The 19320-nt window shown below is 35.2% G+C and overlaps 1 protein-coding gene, 1 non-coding gene and 1 pseudogene across 2 annotated transcripts; 2 read left to right on the top strand and 1 right to left on the bottom strand.

Annotated features, from left to right (window-relative positions):
• Positions 1 to 602: 602 nt before the first annotated feature.
• Positions 603 to 1873, top strand: LOC148191810 (disease resistance protein At4g27190-like; annotated as a pseudogene).
• A 13801-nt stretch (positions 1874 to 15674) lies between these two features.
• Positions 15675 to 18476, top strand: LOC148191809 (uncharacterized). The gene is made up of 3 exons (XM_088100169.1): positions 15675 to 18011; positions 18084 to 18139; positions 18299 to 18476. The coding sequence occupies exons 1-3, from the start codon at positions 15675 to 15677 to the stop codon at positions 18474 to 18476; spliced, it is 2571 nt and encodes an 856-aa protein (XP_087956295.1).
• Positions 16249 to 16351, bottom strand: LOC124841429 (small nucleolar RNA R71). The gene has a single exon (XR_007029111.2). It is a non-coding gene; the product is annotated as a small nucleolar RNA R71 (small nucleolar RNA).
• Positions 18477 to 19320: the final 844 nt, after the last annotated feature.

Raw genomic sequence — 19320 nt, 5'->3', positions numbered from 1 at the left:
TAAAAGAAATGAGCTCCAAACCAATCATTTATTAAAAGACTGAAAAAAGTTATCTTGGTTTTTCTATTTTGTTCAAACATGTAATCATGTAATTTTTGAAAGTTTTATAAGTCAATAAGTTATATCAAATTTTATAAATTTATAAAACTATTTTAAACATTTTACATTCTCACTACATAAACGCCGAAAAATTCAAATTACAAAATCTTAATTGTTTTAGAGTAAAAATCAAATAAGTGTATCACTTACATAGTCCTTCAAATTTGCAACACTTTGATTTTATCAAAAATATTATTTTAAAGTAATAATCCATTACATTTCTAACCAATATTTTTCCCTTCTTAAAAATTTAGCACGCCATTATAAATTTTACATTTCTAACCAATAATTTTCCCATTCTTAAATATTTAGCAGGCCATTATAAGTTTTAACATAACGTTGATTATAGTTTTATTTTAGTACATGTACATATGATTTTTTAAGTAATTAAACAATATCCTCTTTTCTTAATTAGTTATTCACTAATATGTTTCCACTTTATGTTTATGTTTGTTGGAAAATAGATGTAATTTGACCTTGTACAAGATAAATAATCTTTGAAGATGGACTTTTTGGGACCTTTTGGCAAATTTGTCGAAAGAGTGGCTAATTTTGTATGGAAACATGGGGTTCGACACATGACTTACATTGTCCATTACAAGCAAAATGTTGTTGAACTGAGCGACACTGTTAAAGATCTTAGATTTGAAAAACAAAAGATAGATCATAAATGTGACGAGGGTACAAAGAATCTAAACAACATTGAAGGAAAGCTATTGAATGGGTTCGAAAAGTGAGTGAAATTGAGACTACAATAGAGGTGTTTGAGAACGATGATGGCCACACAAGGGCCCGATCACCCAATTGTTTTGTTTTTCCATACTTGTGGAATAGACACAGGTTAGGAAGACAAGCACATAAGATGAAATAATATGATCTTAAAAGACTAATTGATGAGTTACAATGCTTGGATAAGTTACGAATGTTAGATATCAGTGATTGTTCTGAATTGAAGATTATACCACCTAATGTTATATCAAGGTTAACATGTTCGGAAGAGTTATATATAAGAGAAAGCTTGATCAAAATGTTGGTGGAAAGAGAGACAAACAAAGGTCAAGATTTGTTTCTTTCCGAGCTATAGAATTTACATCAGTTGAAAGTGGTGGAGTTAAGTATCCAATGTGTTTCAAATTTTCCCAATCACTTGTTCTTTGACAAGTTAAGAGATTACAAGATTGTGATTGGTGACTTTGAATCCTTTTCTCTTGGAGAATTTAGGATGCTGGATAAACATGAAACATTCAGAGTTTTATCATTGCAACTAAAGGATAACACTAACATTCATTCTCAGGAAAGCATAAAAGTTTTGTTTTAAACAGTACAAACTTTGTTGTTAGGAAAGATAAATGGTGTTTAAGAAGTTGTGAATGATTTGAATATAGATGGATTTCAAGATCTGAGGCACTTATCCATCTTAAATAACAAGGACATCAAATATGTCAATTCAACAGAATTGTTTAATATTTATGTGAATATTTTCTCCAATTTGGAATCTCTCTGTCTCTATAATCTGGGGAACTTGGACATGATATGTTATGGTCCAATTACAGTAGAGTCATTTGCCAAATTAAGAAACATCAAGATTGAGATGTGTCATCGATTGAAGAATCTCTACTCCTTTGACATGGTTAAGTTTTCTATTAGTGCACAAACATGTGAGATTTCTGAATGTAATTATGACATGGATATATTTCTTTCTAGTCTAGAAATAATTGAAGTTTCTGAATGTGAATCTTTAAAGGAGATCCTTCAAATACCAAAGCATTATTGAAGATTGAGTTTCTAAAGTTGCATACTTTGACACTCCGATTATTACCATTGTTTGCATGTTTTTATACCAAAGTGGAGAAATTTCGTTGGCCGCATAAAGGCTCAAACTACAATTAGGGGTCACACTGAACTTACTAGTGAAGAAGAAAAACAAAGTGATGAGGAACCTCCTCTTTTTGGTGAAATGGTATGATATTGCATACTTTTCCTACAATTTTAAATAATAAGTTCAATTGTTCTAAATATATTAATCATGTATGTATGTGTTTGCAGGTTGAAATTCCAAACTTAGAGACCTTGAATTTATCCTCACTCAAGATTTATAAGATATGGAGTGTTCAACATTCGTCAAGTTTCATTTTTCAAAAATTGATAAAATTAGTTGTGAAAGATTGTGATAAATTAACATATCTATGTCCGTTGTCTATGGCTAGAAGTTTGAAGAAGTTGAAAAGCCTTGTCACAAGTGAATGTCCAGTTATGGAGAAGATTTTTGAGACTGAAAGAAATAGTGCAAACAAGGTTTGTATTGGCATAAATAAGTAAATGTTTATAGTTGACCAAATATTAAGTTTACGACTTTATTATTATTGAGGTTGTGAAAGGAATAATTGATGAGATAGAGAAAATATGGAGATAATATAATGTGAAAATAATAGTTGGAAGAAGTGCATTTTGTAGTTGTCTTGTGTTGTGTGTTGTCATAGATGTTGTCTTACATCAAATGGTAGTATACATGGGTAATTATAAACAATAGATTATTATAGAAATTGCTAGCCATAACTTATGTGGAATTGTCTAGATTTTTACCTGTAGAATGTTCTTGATTTTTTCCTACTATCTTAGTTTTTTCAATAATATTTTATAATTTGTATTACATTTCAATAATTCTATCTTAAGGTTTTCTATACTGTTCTAGAATTTTCATTACACTTTAATATTCTTCCTTGATGCAAATTCGATAACTCCATGCATAGTATGCAATAGTTCAAACCTTGCTCTATGTAATGCCTTTGTGAAAATATATGTAATTTGATTTTCTTCCTCCATTACCTTGACCCATTTATCTTGTTTTGCAGTGCCTTCAAATCTTGTAGAGTCTAGTATGGCCAAGTTGCAAGATTCATATATGTCTAATAGAGATCTTGCTTGTCTTGGAGATTAAGGTGATGATTATTCTCAATCTTAAATTGATGTTGGAGTTGCAGGAGATTCTAGAGCATGTATATTGTTATCGTGTTGGCTTGTAATGGATTGATTGATGGGCATGTATATTGTCTTCCTCTCATTTTGCACTTCTTCCTAGTTCCAAGTAGTGCTTTCATCTACTTCAATGTCTCTACTAATGGTTAGCTTCTTTGTCTGAAGATTGTAGGCTCTATAGCCTTTTGATTATGTATTGTATCCCAAGAATATTAATTGTATAGTCTTGTCTTCAAGCTTGTGCCTTCTTTGATCAACAACATGTATGTAGTAGACAGATCCAAATACTTGTAAGTGTTAAGCTGAAGTGTAGAATAACTTGCTTTTGACTACTTCAAGCTTAATATGAATCTTGCTTTTGACTATCTTGGTTGGACATTTGTTTAGAATGTAAAGTGAAGTGTAGAATACTTCAGTCCAAAAAAGTGTTGGGCATACTTTTCTCTTTTATCATTGATCTTGTCATCTTCATGACAGTGCAATTCTTTCTCTCTAAGACACCATTTTTGTTGAGGAGAATATGCTACTATAAGTTATCATTCTATGTCTTACTCCTTTCCATGATCACTTTTAAGTACTTTTATCTGTTTTCCACTTTGCTTCACAATAAGGACCTTGAATTTCCTGAATATTCCAAAGACTTCTAACTTTTCCTTAAGAAATAGACTTATGTCATTTTAGAGAAGTTATCAATGAAGAGCATGAAATACCTTTTATTGTGATGTGACGACATCTTCTCCATGCTTTTCCTGTTAAAAATGGTAATCGATGTTGTATGTTGAGAAGATATCCTTTGCATGATTCATTATTCTCCTTCAAGCATGAAATATCTCTCATCATATTTTTCTTATCTAGAAGCTTTAAGACATGTGTCTTAAAGTGGCCAAATCTCCTATTTCAAAGCCATAAGTCATTAACTTCTACCTTCAAAGAAATATTAGTTCCAGGTTTGAAGCCGGTCACCAAGACAAATCATCGGCTCACTGAGAAGACACAAACATCAATGAGATATGAGCCCAATTATATAAAGGATTGACACCATTCTCTACCCAAAACCTTAAGGCAATGTGTTAATGAGTCTTTCATCTTTATATAGTGCTCTACTTTCTCATTTCTATTCAATGTGGGACCTGGACTCATACTTGGATTCCCAACACCACTATCCAAGTACCAATTTCCTTTTCTGCTAAGAGATTCTTGATTGACATGAAATGAGTGTTGCTCTTGATTATGTTATTCTAGAAAAGTTTGCTTGATGCTTATTTTTATTACAACAATACTTTTTCACATGGCAAAATTTCTTATAGTATTGACATTGAGGTTTTCCATGATGCCAACAATATTTTTCAAGTGACTTATTTTTTTACAGATGTCACATGGAGGATATTTTACTTCATGGGTTATAAAGAAGCTTCTAAAATTTTCTTTATTTCTTGAAATTTCTACTATATTTTTATTTCTTTTATATTCTTTATTTTGAGATCGTAAGTTTAGTTTTGATTGAAATTCATTTTCGACCGAATCTTCTTGACATCTTTTCAATCTTTGTTCATAAGCTTCAAGAGAGCATATTAGTTGTGTAATTGACAATATAGCTAATTCCCTTTTTTTGTTAAAAAACGATTGTGATTGCCTCATATGTTTGGGGATAAGAAATAAAGCCCTTGAATCTTTTTTTTTCTTCCTTCTAGTCTTTTTCCCTTTTGAGTTGTGGTAGAAGTAGAGGTATCTTCTGAAATAGTGAATTCATATTTTATATTGTCTCATAAATATTAGGAGCAAAAGAATGTCTTCATTTTGACACTCCCAAAATCATAATTTTCTCTCATAAAAATATGTACTGGAATTGATAATGTTTGATTGTTAGTGACCATCGGTTGGGAAAATATTTTAGAAGTAGTATAGAATGGAGTTATAAGTAGTTGAAATTTTTTATTTGTGTCTGTAGATGACTGAACGTAGTTCTAATACGAGTGTTATTATTTTGAGGTTATGAATGGAATAGTTGATAGGATATAGAAAATGTGGGTATAATATAGTGTGAAAGTAGTAATTGGAAGAAGTATATTTTGTAGTTGTGTTGAGTTGTCTACTGTCATAAATGTTGTCTTACATTAAGTGATAGTGTACATAGGTATTTATTGACGTATAGATTATTCTAGAAAATGTAGCCACAATTTATGTAGAACGTTCTTGATTTTTCCTCCTATTTTAGGCTTTTCTATAATATTGTACAATTTTCATCACATTTCAATAATTCTATCTTAGGCTTTTCTATATTGTTATAGAATTTTCGTTATACTTTAATAGGTTCTTGATCACACTTTACCTTGTGCATTTCCGCTTGGCTTCTATATGTAATAATAAATTGTTTTCAAATGCAGGTCTGCATCTTCCCTAAGTTAGAGGAAATCCACCTTAGCAAAATGAATAAGCTAATAGATATGTGGCAAACTAAAGTGAGTGTTGATTCCTTTTCTAGTCTCATTTCTATGAAAATTGAAGAGTGTAATAAATTAGACAAGATTTTTCCAAGTCACATAGATGGATGGTTTGAAAGTTTGGACAACTTGAAAGTTTATAGATGCAAGTCGGTTGAAGTGATTTTTGAAATCAATGATTATCAAGAAATAGATGAATTTGGAGGGATAGACACAAATTTGCAGGTAATTCTTCTTGAAGACCTCCCAAAGTTGAAACAATTATGGAGTACAGATCCAAATGGAATTCTTATAACTTTAAAAATTTGAGACCATAGAAGTAGGTGGTTGTGATGAACTTAAGAATTTGTTTCCAGTTTCTGTTGCCAAAGATGTTCCAAAGCTTGAACATATTTCAGTATTGTATTGTGATAAAATGGGGGAAATTGTTGCAAGTCAAGATGCATAAGAAGCTAACAAAGATCTATTGGTGTTTCCTCAGTTAACCTCTGTGAGATTACATCGTCTACTAAACTTGAAGTATTTCTACAAAAAGAAATATCCTATAAAGTGTCAAAAGCTGAAGGAGTTGAGTGTGAGAAATTGTGTGAAGCTTAACACATTTCTCAAAGATATCATTAAAAGAACAAACAAAGAGGAAAAATTTGTTTTCTCAATTGAAGAGGTAAGCAATACTATATCTTTTTTGGAGTTCGTGAAAAAAACATTTTAGTAACTTTTTTATTATATGTTTGGTAGAAAATAAAAAAGATACAAAGAAAATTAAGTATAAAAAAAGAAATAGGTGACAACTTAAATGAAGAAAAAACTATTTTGTTAGATAGAAACAAAATGAGTTAAATAAAAATAAAAATTCACTTAATATTTTATTTTATTTACTTTTATTTGTTTTATTCTTTGGGTATTCCCGAACTTGGAGCATATGGAAATTGACTTCAACGAAGCACAAGAATTGTTACCAAAGTACCAAATGCACCGCCTAAAAGAACTTAGTTTGATTTCAGTCGAAAGTGTCGATCTTCTCAACCAATTTCCATTCAGAATACCAAATCTAGAAAATCTAAAATTCGAATCCTCTTATTTTGAAGAGTTAGCGCCAAAAGCAAACATTAAACGACAAAAAGGATTAGGGATTGTATTGCAACTGAAGGAATTGGTTTTCTTGGATTCAGATATGAAGGATCTAGGATTTGAACGAGGCCAACTTCTACAGAGACTAGAGGTTTTAAGATTAGAACGTTGCTATGAATTAAGCAATCTGGCTTCTCCCTCTGTATCATTGACTTACTTGACACATTTGGAATTGAAAAATTGTTTTGAATTAAAGAACTTAATGGCATCCTCCACTGCCAAAAGTATGGTTCAACTCAAGACAATGAAAGTAATCAATTGTGACAAAATTGAGCAAATAATAAGCATGGAGGAAAGTGAAGAAGGCAAAGGGATGAAAATTGTATTAAGCAAATTGATTTCTCTAGAACTTGTGGGGCTAAAGAACCTTGCAACTTTTTGCAGTCACGGAGTGTGAATTTGAATTCCCATCACTGGAAATATTGATTGTAAGAGAATGTGAGAAAGATGGAGAAATTCAGTGAGAAAAGGTCAATAGCACCGAACTTAAAGAATATATTTGGTGTGGAAGGAGATGAAAAAACCAAGTGGCAGTGGGAAGGTGACTTGAATGCCACAATACACAAAATTTTCAATGATAAGGTACTCACTCTTTCGCTTATTTAATTTCCACTAGTACAAAATATATTTTTAAACTCGCACAATAGACCTCTTTTTACACAAAACCGCTGTCTATTCAGACACGGTGGCAGTTTGGTAATTAACGAGACCTTATACGTCTCGGTTCAGACGAGACCGGTGCCAAAAAGAGATATTACTTCGGGTGTAAAGGCAACCGGTGCCTAATTATTAGTGTCTGACGCAGTTTCTGACGCGGTTAAGAGAAACCCGAGGTGAAAGAACTATACGGCATCGGTTGGTAGGAAGGACCGAGGCATAAGCCTCTACTGCTCAGACCCGAGGCATATAAGCCTCTCTTTTTTTCCCCAAAATTTTCCCCAAGTTAACCTATATCTCCCTCCGCACTCTCGCCTCCCCTGGCTCTCCCTCCCTCCCTCCCCTGGCTCTCGCCTCGCCTCCCCTCCCCTCGCTCTCGCCTCCCCTGGCTCTCGCCTCCCTCCCCAGGCTCTCGCCTCCTCTCGCTCTTGGATTCTTCTCTCCCTCCATTCCATTGCCGCTTCTTCCTTACCCCCACGAACCTCCCACAACTAAACCACACCACGCCACTGCCAGCCCCAGATCTGCCACCGTTTCCGTAAAGAGCACCCGATGAAGAGGAAGGAGAGGCATCGCGCAGTCGGCGGCGGCGAAGGAAGAGCAGCGCGCGACAGAGGAGTGGACAATCTCCGATGAGATGCGGCGGCTGGAGGAGAATATCGGAGAAGAACGACGTGAGGATGAGGGCCTTGTGGCGGAGGCAGATGCGGAGGGCGCGGGGGCGAATGCGGAGGGCGCGGAGGGCGCGGAGGCGAATGCAGAGGATGTGGCGGAGGAGGAGGAGAAGCGACAGAGGCAGCGGTGATGGCGGAGGCGGATGCGGATCCAGATTTCATTTCTTTTTGTCCAGCTTGTGGCGGATCCAGAAGCTTTTTTGTCCATATTTCATTTCTTTTTGTTTTGAATTGAATTGAATCTGAGTTCACACCGAAGATTTGATTTTGTTTTGATTTGTTTGGTTCCTTTGTTAAATTGAATTTGACTTTACTTGTTAAATTGATTTGTTGAATTGAATCTGAGAAGCTTGAGGCACCAAAATGATTTTTGTCAAGAAGCTTGAGCAAAGACAGAAGCTTGAGGCACCAAAATGATACGAGTGGCTAAAGAAGAAGAAAAAAAAAATAAAAAATGGATCCTACTGCCTCGGTTCAGGCTCCAACCGAGGCAGTAAAGGAAGTGAAACGATTTCGGTTATTAGAACCGAGGCCTAATCGTATCATTATATGTCCCGTTTCAAAACCGAGGCATAAAGTCCACTGCTTTTTACCTCGCCCGAATATGCCTCGGTTCAGGAACCGGTGCCTATCAGCGAAAATAACCGCTGTCGTTTCCCTTAACTGTACTAGTGTTCATTTATCCTAATCTTATGAACTTTTCTTCTGTCAAAAGGGAAAATCACATGATGGGAAATTATAAATCCTTGTTTTTGGCATAAAAGCTTTAAACGTTAATTAGTATGTTTGTTGAGAATTTGAAAGAGTGAATTCGATCTGATTCTTTTAAAGCATTGTATTTTGTCTTAATTTTCTGTAAAAGCATTCATTCAATGTTATCAATTTCCATTTAAACAAAAATACACCCTGAATTGGAAGAGATATTTAGGAAGGATGAAAGGAGTGGAGAAGAAGAAGGATCAACACAAGAGTCTGTGTTTCATCGTCTCACCACATTGACGCTACAACAATTGCCACGCCTCAAATACTCTATCCACTACTCCAAACAACAGGTTTCTCACACTTTTTACTTTATCTATTCTTACTCTTATTATTTCAATTTTACCTTAATTAAAGTAAAAAATTAATAATCTCCGACCTTAATCAATGTCTTTTTGTTTTATTTTCTAACATCAATCAATTTTCTTTTGTTTTTTTAATAAATAGTGATACATTTCTATAACTTTACCAGCACCATAAAGAGGAAAAACCAAATGTAATTTTGACGTTTTATATATTTAGAATTCAAGTATTAAATATGAACTATAAAAAAAACTTCACAAGAGAATATACTATAGTGAATATATAATAATATTAACTTGGTATTTTTCGTTTTTGATAGTTATGGTTATTGTTTTTGGTTGGAATATTTGTTTGAGCACTCCTTAGAACCCTTATTTAAGAGAAAACCCCTAGGAACCCTTATTTTGTGTCTAGTGTGAACTTTAAAAATTATTTGAAAAGTTAACTACGACAGATCTTTAAACGATCATAACATTTGGTCTAGTTGCTTGATTTGGCAGTATTATATATGTATTTGGAGTAGAAAAATATTTCCATTCACGTGGAATATAGTTAGCTATTCTTCTAGATTTTCTAGAAAAAAATGTCATTTTTTATTTTTTTGTCAATTTATTTTAATTTTTCTATACTTTGTAAAAATATTTCATATACTTAGACATTGAATTTTGATCTAAGTGAGAGGTTTCTCATGATATTTTGGTGCTTTGAACAAATTTTCAAGTCCTTTGGAGTTATTTTGAATACACTCTCAATTTTATCCATAACAAGCAAGTTTGACAATATCAATATGAATAATACAACAAACAAGTTCAATAATATCAATATCAACAATACAACAAACAAGTTCAACCTTCTTCAAAATGAAAACGAAAACGAAAACTAGCCTTCTTGAAGGTGAGTTCGTCAGAATAAAGTGTTGTCGCTAGTGAGGGAGAAAGGAGAACACATTTATGCTTCAAAGATTACCTGTGCATGAAACCAATCGGTCAAAACGAAAGAAAATCAATGTGCATTTGTATAAAATGAAAAAAAGATTACATGTGTTGGTCGTTGAAAGCTTCGTCCAAGAAGGGTTTGAGCATAGAAGAGGGTCTCGGACAAAGATAAAGTGAATGAATTTTCAACCTCTTGCTCAAAATTTTAATGAATTCACTAACATATAACGTCTTAAAAGTGATATTCCGACTTCTTATAGCCTTTTGACGTTTGAAACTAAAACATTTGACGTCATACATGAGTACATTTTCACCTTTCCATCAAAGATTTTCATAAAATTTATCCAATATGATGTCGGAAATTCAGAATTCTGACGTCTAATAACCAATTGATGTCGGAAAAGTCTAAATTTTCACGTCCTACTTGAAGTTCTATAAACAAAAATGCCACCAGCCATTTTTAATATTGGCTTTTTCATTTTTTGACGTTGAACATAAGACGTTGAAGCCTTATTTTACACTAGTGATTGTTTAGAACAAAGATACCATAACCTCATTTTCTAGTTGATCCAATTTCTTAATGTAGATAACTTTGTTATATATTACATTGAAAAAGAAGCACAATTTTGTTAATGTGTCTTTAACGTTCTTAGGTAATATGCCCCAAATAGTTATTGGTAGAATTTGATACATTAATACATGACAACCATGAGATTTTAAATGAAGTAATTTATAATCTTTCATAGATACAACTCGTTTAAAATTAGAAAAGTAATGGTGGAACTTTCACACCTTGTAAAAACTTCCAAAAACTTCTCTTCTCTTCTCTTGTTTACACAATGTGTAATATATTGGAGGCAAGTATGTCCATTTACCATGTAATATTGGGACTAATTGTTCTCTTATACCCATTTCAACTAGGTCCAAGCGAGCATTGAGACCATCTTTCGTCTTCCCTTGAATATTGAGGAGTATTATGATAATACTGTCAAAAAAATTTCCCTCTATATGCATAACATATAAACAATATTTAACATCAAGCACCCTCCAATATGGGAAATTAAATAAAATTAATATCTTCTTCCATATGTTGGTTGAAATGCCTTTTTTTTTGCGTGTTTTCAAGAATACCCCAATGTCATATACACACTCATATACTTGTGATCCACTTAAAACCATTGGAGCTAATTCATTTTCTTGAAACTCGTTAAATGTTTTCTTTGATTTATTATATAGATGGTTTGTACTAAGAAACCTCTAATGTCCAAGGTATATTGTTTTCCTTTCATGTTGTAGTTGATGGTAACATGTTCCTTCTTCATATATAAGGCTTGCTTTATGACCCTCAGTGCTATAGCCACTTAAATTACTATAAGCTGAAAAATCGTTCATTGTACAAATAACATGACATGCAACTTGAACGAATCATCGGTGTACCCATCAAACATATCAACTCCTTCCACCCATATAACATCTCCAAATCTTCAACTAATAGGACTAAATAAATATCAGTGTCATTTTCTAGTTGTCTTGGACCTGAGATAATCAAGGATAACATCACATATTTGCGTTTAATGCACAACCACAAAGGTAAATTATAAATCACTAACATCAAAGGACATGAGTTATGTTTAATGATCAAGTTGCCATATGGATTCGTTACATCTAAAGCAAGTACAAAACTAATATTCCTTGAATCATTAAAGAAATTTAGGAACATGGAATCAATATTCTTTCATTGTGAACCATCTACCAAATGCCTCTAATTCCCATATTTTATACGTTTATCTGCCTCCAATACATGGAATTAATATTCTTCCATTGCAAAGCATCTATCAGATGCCTCAAATTCCCATATTTTATACGTGCATGCCATGTCATGAGTTTTGCATAATTTGGATGAATAAATCATTGTTTCAACTGTTGAACAAGAGGAAGACATCACAAGATTTTTGTAGGAGGACCCTTTAAAATACAAGAAAAGCGCTCGAAATTGGGGGAGGGGGGAGGGGATTGCGAGAGAGCGGGGTTGAATAATTTTTTCAAAAAATCTTTCATAAAACAATGCGTGTCAGCGATAGCAGGGGGTTAGACGGTCTGATATAAGCGTTAATTAAATGATTGTGTTAATAAGGTGTTTTAAGTAAACATTTCAAGTAAAGAGAATAATAATATAAAAGTTTTATAGTGATTCACTCAACTTAAGCAACGTCCAACAGTCTCCCTCAAGAATTGTTGAGAGGTTCCATTAATCTTATCCAAGATTACAACTGAGTTTAACCCATTTCTAGTTGCAAGTATATTATCACCACTCCTGGTCCCTTAGTCAATCCTGAGTAGTCCGAGTATTCTAAACCACTCTTGGTTCCCCTAGTTAATTTTGACTAGTTCGAGTTTAACCACTCTTGGTATCCAAGTATTCTAACCACTCCTAATATCCCTAGTCAATCTTGACTTAATCTGAGTTTATCCATTCCTAGTTTTCAAGTATTACAACCACTCTTGGTTCCCTAGTCAATTCTGACTAGTACATATAGCTTAATACAATTGTTTCAATAAAAACATAATTAATGTTCAATTACAAATCAGGTTTGCATAACTCTCAAGGAGAGGATCAATATAATACAATACAATATGTAACCATTTAAGTTTCTTCCTCTTAGGTTGAAGAGCATAAGGCGATATATGCTTGAGGTAGAGAAGAGATAATGTTTAATGATCTTTCTTGAGCATATATTATCTTTCTTTCTCTCTATCTCTCTCTCTCCTTTTCTTTATTCTATGTTCATTTTCCTCAATTTGAACAACTTCTTCTCTTTAGTGGATCTTTTTTATATAGCCTTCTTGAGAAATGACTGTTGGACATAGAGTTGACTTTTGGATAGACTTCATAGCCTTTTTAGGAAGTTGGTCAGACTTAGGTCTATGTTACAACGTGACAATACTTTATTAGTGCTTTCATTCAAATGTAGTTAATACGCTCTTTTAGTGTAAAGCGTGAGGAAACATTCTAAGAATGTCTTCTTATCACTCAACACCTTTTTGTCCTTTGTTGAACACTTATGAACAAAGCTTTTTTATTGACATTACCTGCACAGATAACAAGAACAAAACATGCAAGCAAAGAAACACATTTTTGTACAACATTAAATGTTTTAAACGTTTATGATTGTTAAGCACATCGTGTGTTCAAAGCATTTTGTCACATGTTAGCATGTTTTGATAAATTTGCATTGTACGGAGGAAAAACATTTGGTATATGATCTTTTAAGCCTTTTCTTTCATAACGTCGTTGATGAGTCATTATTTTCTTCACTTCACTTAGTTTATTGTGCTAGAATTAATCGGGGAATTGTGCTTAATTGTCCAGTATTTTCCCGTTTTTACTGATTGTGCTTAATTTGATCAGAAATTCTTATTTTAATTAATTTGAATTCTCTGAGCTAATTATTTTCATTATTGATTGTAGGGAAATTATTGGATAAAATTTAGGGATTAAATTCTTTTGGAAAGCAATTAATTACGAGGTGTATATTTCATTTTCAATAATAGCATACGGTCATGGCCATGGAGTACTCTCGGCTGCACAATTGGAAAATTGGAATTGGTGTGCACGTGATGTGCAACTAAAAAGTGCAATTGGAAAGGGTGCATTCCATTTTTTGAATTAAGAGGCCACTACACGTTGGAGGCAACATGTGCCACGGCTGAAAAGAGTTCTTTTCTCTTTTCTTCTAGGAACTCTCTTGACAGCAGAGAAGCTAGTGGTGTCACGTCTTGAGCCAGCCACCCGTACCACTTCACGGTTCAGTTTGGAGCAAGCTAGGGAGGAGATGAGAGAAAACTCGTCCCATGGCAGCTTGAAACCATCACCGGAGGGGAGAAGGTGCTGGAAGGGAAAGCAACAGCCACATCCAGCTTAGGAGGAGCCTTCACATAGAGGTCCAACTGAGATGGAAAAGAAGGAAGCATGAGAAGGTGCAGTACACATCCAGCAGAGTGGGCAGTGGCAGGAGCAACCAATAGAGGAGTAGCAGCTCTCGTTGGTGACATGGCTGGCTGGAAGAAAAGTGAGGATGCTGCACGTAGATGGAAAAGAAGCAAGACCATAGAGGAGTGATGTTGGTGGGCTTCATGATAGGTGTGAACTTTGCTTATATTTATTGCTTAAATTGTCGTGCTTTTGAGCGAGTTTTAGTGTTAATTCTTATGAAAAGTATATCAATGTTGATGTAAATATAGTTTTAATTGTTTAAATGTATTTTGATGCTTTTGTTTGCTTATTTCGAAGTAGAATAAGGATTGGATACTATCACAGACTTGGAGAGCGTCATTTGCCGAAGCCAAGGAGATCAAATAGCTGAACGAGCGCTCGCCCAGCGAACGGACGCTCGTCGCCCAGCGAGCGCTCGCCCAGTGAAAGGACGATCGTCGCCCAGCGAGTGGACGCTCGTCCAGCGAGTGGACGCTCGTCCAGCGAGTGGACGCTCGTCCAGCGAGTGGACGCTCGTCCAGCGAGTGGACGCTCGTCCAGCGAGACCAACAGAGGACTCTCGTCCAGCGACGAAAGGACGCTCGCCCAGCGAGTGCTCATCCGTGACCAAAAAGTGGACGCTCGCCCAGCTAGAGAACGCACGCTTGCCCAGCGAGAACGCTCATCCAGCTAGCGGTGGACGCTCGCCAGCGAGAGGACGCTCGTGACTGAAAAGTGGACGCTCGCCCAGCGAGCTAGGACGCTCGCCCAGCGACAGACGCTCGCCCAGCGAGCGTACGTTCGTCGCCCAGCGAAAAGTCACTTACAGCCCTTCTCTTTAAAAACACGATCCAGAGGCAGAAATGGAGTTCTGGAGAGGGGAGGAGACCAGAGGACGCTGCAGCTCGTGTTTTGGGTGCTTCCGTGGTGGAGAACCATCAATTTCCACCGTCCAATCCATCATTTATCGCTTCTATGATGTATATTTGTAGCTAGAACTCCATTTCACTGGGGTTGAGAGTAAATTTCTGAACTTCTATGTAATTTCTCTATTAATGCATGAACTTGTTTGAATTATGTGTTCTATTCTTATTATTCATGCCTATGATGGGAATCTGAGCTATTTGAACGGTTAAATCATTGGGAAATGTATGAGACCGCGGACCTAGGATAGAACTGCTAAAGGATTTCGAGTCCTAGACATAGGAGGGAATTTTTAGTCATCTGTGACATTGTGTTTAAGGCAAATCTGATAACTGAATTAGCTAAGGGATTAGTAATTTAGTTTGAATGATTCTGAACTCTCACCTGAGGGATCAGGGACTGCATGCGCCTAGAATGTCGATGCTTAATTTCAAGGAATTGTGTTAGTAGAAAATTACCGGAGTGATGAACTTAAATTTCAACCCAGTGAACTTTAATTCGACTGTTTTTACCACTTTAATTTCATCTGTTTGCAAATCTCTTGGGAAAACGATTTCCGGACTTACCGGTTTATTACTTGAACGATCCGGTGCACTTGCCGAGGTCTCAACAAGTTTTTGGCGCCGTTGCCGGGGATTTGTTTTTGTTTTCGTTGATTGTTTGTTGTTTATCTGGTTTAGTTGATTTTAGCTATCTGTTATTTAAGTGTTTATTGTGATCGTATTTGAATTCTTGTTCATAATTGTTATCATCTGTAGAAATTGTGTCTTTTTGGATTGTTTGTTTTTAGTTTGTGTTTTGTATGAGAAGCAGAGAACAGGTTGAAAATCTACTCTTTGATCCGGAAATTGAAAGAACCGCTCGAAGGAACAACAGTAGAAGAAGGAGACAAAGTAGAGAATCCAGAGAATCATCTGCTATCTCTGAAGACATTCTAGACTTTTCATCTGGTCAACAAAAAGAAGAAATGGAAGATAATCATACTGGAGAAGGTTCTGGGCAAGGAAGACGTACTCTTGCAGATTATAATACTTTCTCAGGACCTCTGCACTTCAACAGTATTGCAAGACCAGTGGTGAATGCTGCTAACATGGAGATGAAGCCAACTCTTATTCATCTGGTGCAGAACAATCAGTTTCATGGATTATCTCACGAGAATCCATACACTCACTTGGCTACTTTCATGGAGATCTGTAATACAGTGAGGATTCACCAGGTTCCAGATGAAGCAATTCGACTCAGCTTATTTCCATTCTCATTGGCTGGTAATGCAAAAATGTGGCTGAATTCCTTTCCAGAGAATAGTCTGACAGTCTGGGATGATGTGGTTGCTAAATTTTTGAATAAGTTCTTCCCTCAGTCCAAAGTCAATAAGGGAAAGCAGGAGATCTCTTCTTTCCAACAGGATGCTGATGAAACTCTAGGTCAAGCATGGGATAGATTCAAAGGCCTACTGAGAAAAACCCCTACTCATGGATTTGATGAGCCTACAATGCTAAATCTGTTTCTTGGAGGGCTGAAATCTCAAACAAAGTTAATGTTAAATGCATCAGCTGGAGGTAGTATCAGATGGAAGACGCCTGAAGAAGCACATGAATTGATTGAAAATATGGCCGCAAATGATAATGAAGTTCAGAGTGAAAGAGCCCAATTTCAACAAAAAGGTGTTCTTCAACTTCAATCTCAAGATGCTTTACTAGCCCAGAACAAGATTATGACTCAGCAACTTGAGACATTAATGAAGAAGTTATCTCAGCTACCTAAAGAACTGCAGAATGTTTCTCAATTTCAACATCAGATGGTTCAGAATTGTGAACTGTGCGGAGGAGATCATAATAATGGTCAATGTATTGTGCAAAGCAGGTCTCATGAAGAAGTACATTATATGGGAAATCAAGGTCTTCAGACAAATTATGATCAACGTCAAAATTTTAATCAAGGATGGAGACCTCATCCGAGTATGGGACAAGCTGTTCCTTTCAACAGACCACCTCCACAGAACTTTCAGCAACAACCTTCTTTGACAGAAAGAACTTCAAAACTGGAAGAAACTCTTCAGCAGTTTATGCAGGTATCAATTTCCAACCATAAAAGTACAGAAGCCTCACTCAAGAATTTGGAGATTCAGGTGGGTAAATTAGCTAAGAAGTTGGAAGAAAAACCAGAGAAGGACTTTGGGGCAAACAATGAAGTAAATCCAAAGGAAGACTGCAATCTTATTACTACAAGGTCAGGTAGAATTCTTAAAGACAGAGAGATTGAGAAAAAAGTGAGTGAAGAAAAAGATGAGATGAGTAAACAGGGAGATGAAGAAGAAGAGAAAGAGGATAGAGAAAGTGAAAAAGTGAGAGAGGGAGAGAAAAAGAAAGAACATATGTATGAGAAACCTCTTCCATATCCAAAGGTTTTCTCTAGAAATGAGAAGGAAAAACAGTTCAAGAGTTTCATTGATATTTTCAAGAAGTTGGAAATCAAGATGCCCTTCTCAGAAGCACTGAAACAAATACCTGCTTACTCGAAATTCATGAAAGATATGCTCACGAAGAAGAAAAAGTATATTGAGGAAGAAACTGTAGAAGTACAGGGCCAGTGCAGTGCTATCATTCAGAAGTTGCTCCCACCAAAGTTTAAAGATCCAGGGAGTTTTACAATTCCATGCACCATTGGTAAACTGGCTATTGGGAAAGCGTTAATTGATCTTGGAGCCAGCATCAATCTTATGCCTCTGTCAATGTTTAAGAAGATTGGAGAATTAGAGTTAAAGCCCACACGCATGACTCTACAATTGGCAGACAGATCAATCAAATATCTGCAAGGAGTAGTAGAAGATGTTCTGGTAAGGGTAGACAAATTCTTATTTCCAGTGGATTTTGTTGTCATGGAAATGGAAGAAGATACAGAAATTCCTTTGATTCTGGGAAGGCCATTCATGAAGACTGCTCGAGTGTTGATTGATGTTGATGATGGAAAGCTTAAAGTGAGAGTTGAGAATGAAGAAGTAAATTTCAATGTTTTTGAAGCAATGTCTCACCCAAATGATGAAGATACATGCTTTCAAACTGATGAACTCGAGGAAGTCTGCATGATTACACAGAAGACAATGCATATATCATCACCTCTTGAAAGGACTCTTATTGATGCTTGTGAATTCTTACTTGCAGATGAAGAGAAATTAACTGATGAATGTATACAGAGTCTGAATGCTTTAGAGGAGATTCCATCTGATGAAGAAGAGATAAAAGAAAAGAAGCTGGAATTGAAGTTGCTGCTTCCACAATTGAAGTATGTTTTTCTTGACAAAGATGATAATAAACCTGTGATCATCAGCAATGCTTTATCCACTCTGGAGGGAGAAAAGTTAATTGAATTCTTGAAAGTGGACAAAGGAGCTGTAGGTTGTTCAAATTCTGATCTGAAAGGAACAAGTCCTTCTTCTTATTCCATGCATATAATATTCATGAAGGATGATTTCAAACCATTGGCTCAACCACAGAGAGCTTCTTATTGTCAAGCTAAAGACGTTAAACAAGCGCTTACTGGGAGGCAACCCAGCTTTCTAACTCTATCTATTTATGTTTTCAGTTATTTTGGTTGTGTGGATTGAATCTGAATCTGTTTGATTGTGTGGATTGAATTATGTTTCTGCAATGATGTGTTTGTGAAATATGTGTTTGAAGTTTGATTTTGAATTTTGAATTCTGTCCATGATAACTGGCATGATTGTGAGATTGTTATTGCAAAATCTGAGTTTTAGAACTTGTGTTATGATTATATATGATTCGTTCTTGAATCTGATTGATTGTGACCCAGAAGTTGAATATCTGAGTGTACTGAGACAGCTTTGAAAGCAAGTGAGAAGTTGTTATTGCTATGAATTTGGTTTTTGCATAATTCTTATTATTACAGTTGCATTCTGATTTAGAAATGAGAAAGGCAGTTGTTGTTTTTGAAATTAACTACTTGGCCAGATGACTACCCATTGTGAATATTCATCCTTTGTTATCCTGTTTGAGCCTTGTATATATTTTGTGTGAACCCTGAACTTATTACAGAACAATCTACCTTATCCAACACTCTAGAAGAAGAGAATAAGAAACATATTTGACAAGAGATAGGTAGAAATTAAGTTTGGGGGAAATCATAATCAGTTGAGTCTTAAACTGATAAAAAAAAAAAAAAAAGAAGAAAAAGAATCTGGGTTAGAGAAAAATTCAGAAAAAGTGTTATGTGATGAATGAAGAGGAAGTTGATAAATAAGTTTCAATGTTGTTATGTTCTTATTCTCCTCTTCTTTAGTGTTGTTTTGTTTCCCTGTAAAACCATGTTTCTTCTAGCCAAGCCAAGTTATAACCTGAGAAAGTCCTTTTGATTTAAATCAGAATGTTTGAATTGTATATAAGATGACTTGCAAAAGTTGATGAAGTAGTTGATGACACTTTGAGTGTGAA

This window comes from Vigna umbellata, chromosome 10 (genome assembly GCF_029865625.1).
Source record: "Vigna umbellata cultivar VRB3 chromosome 10, Vumbellata_1.0, whole genome shotgun sequence".
In the NCBI taxonomy this organism is placed as follows: domain Eukaryota; kingdom Viridiplantae; phylum Streptophyta; class Magnoliopsida; order Fabales; family Fabaceae; genus Vigna; species Vigna umbellata.
The sequence above is the reverse complement of the archived record's forward strand: the minus strand, read 5'-3'. Positions and strand labels throughout refer to the sequence as shown.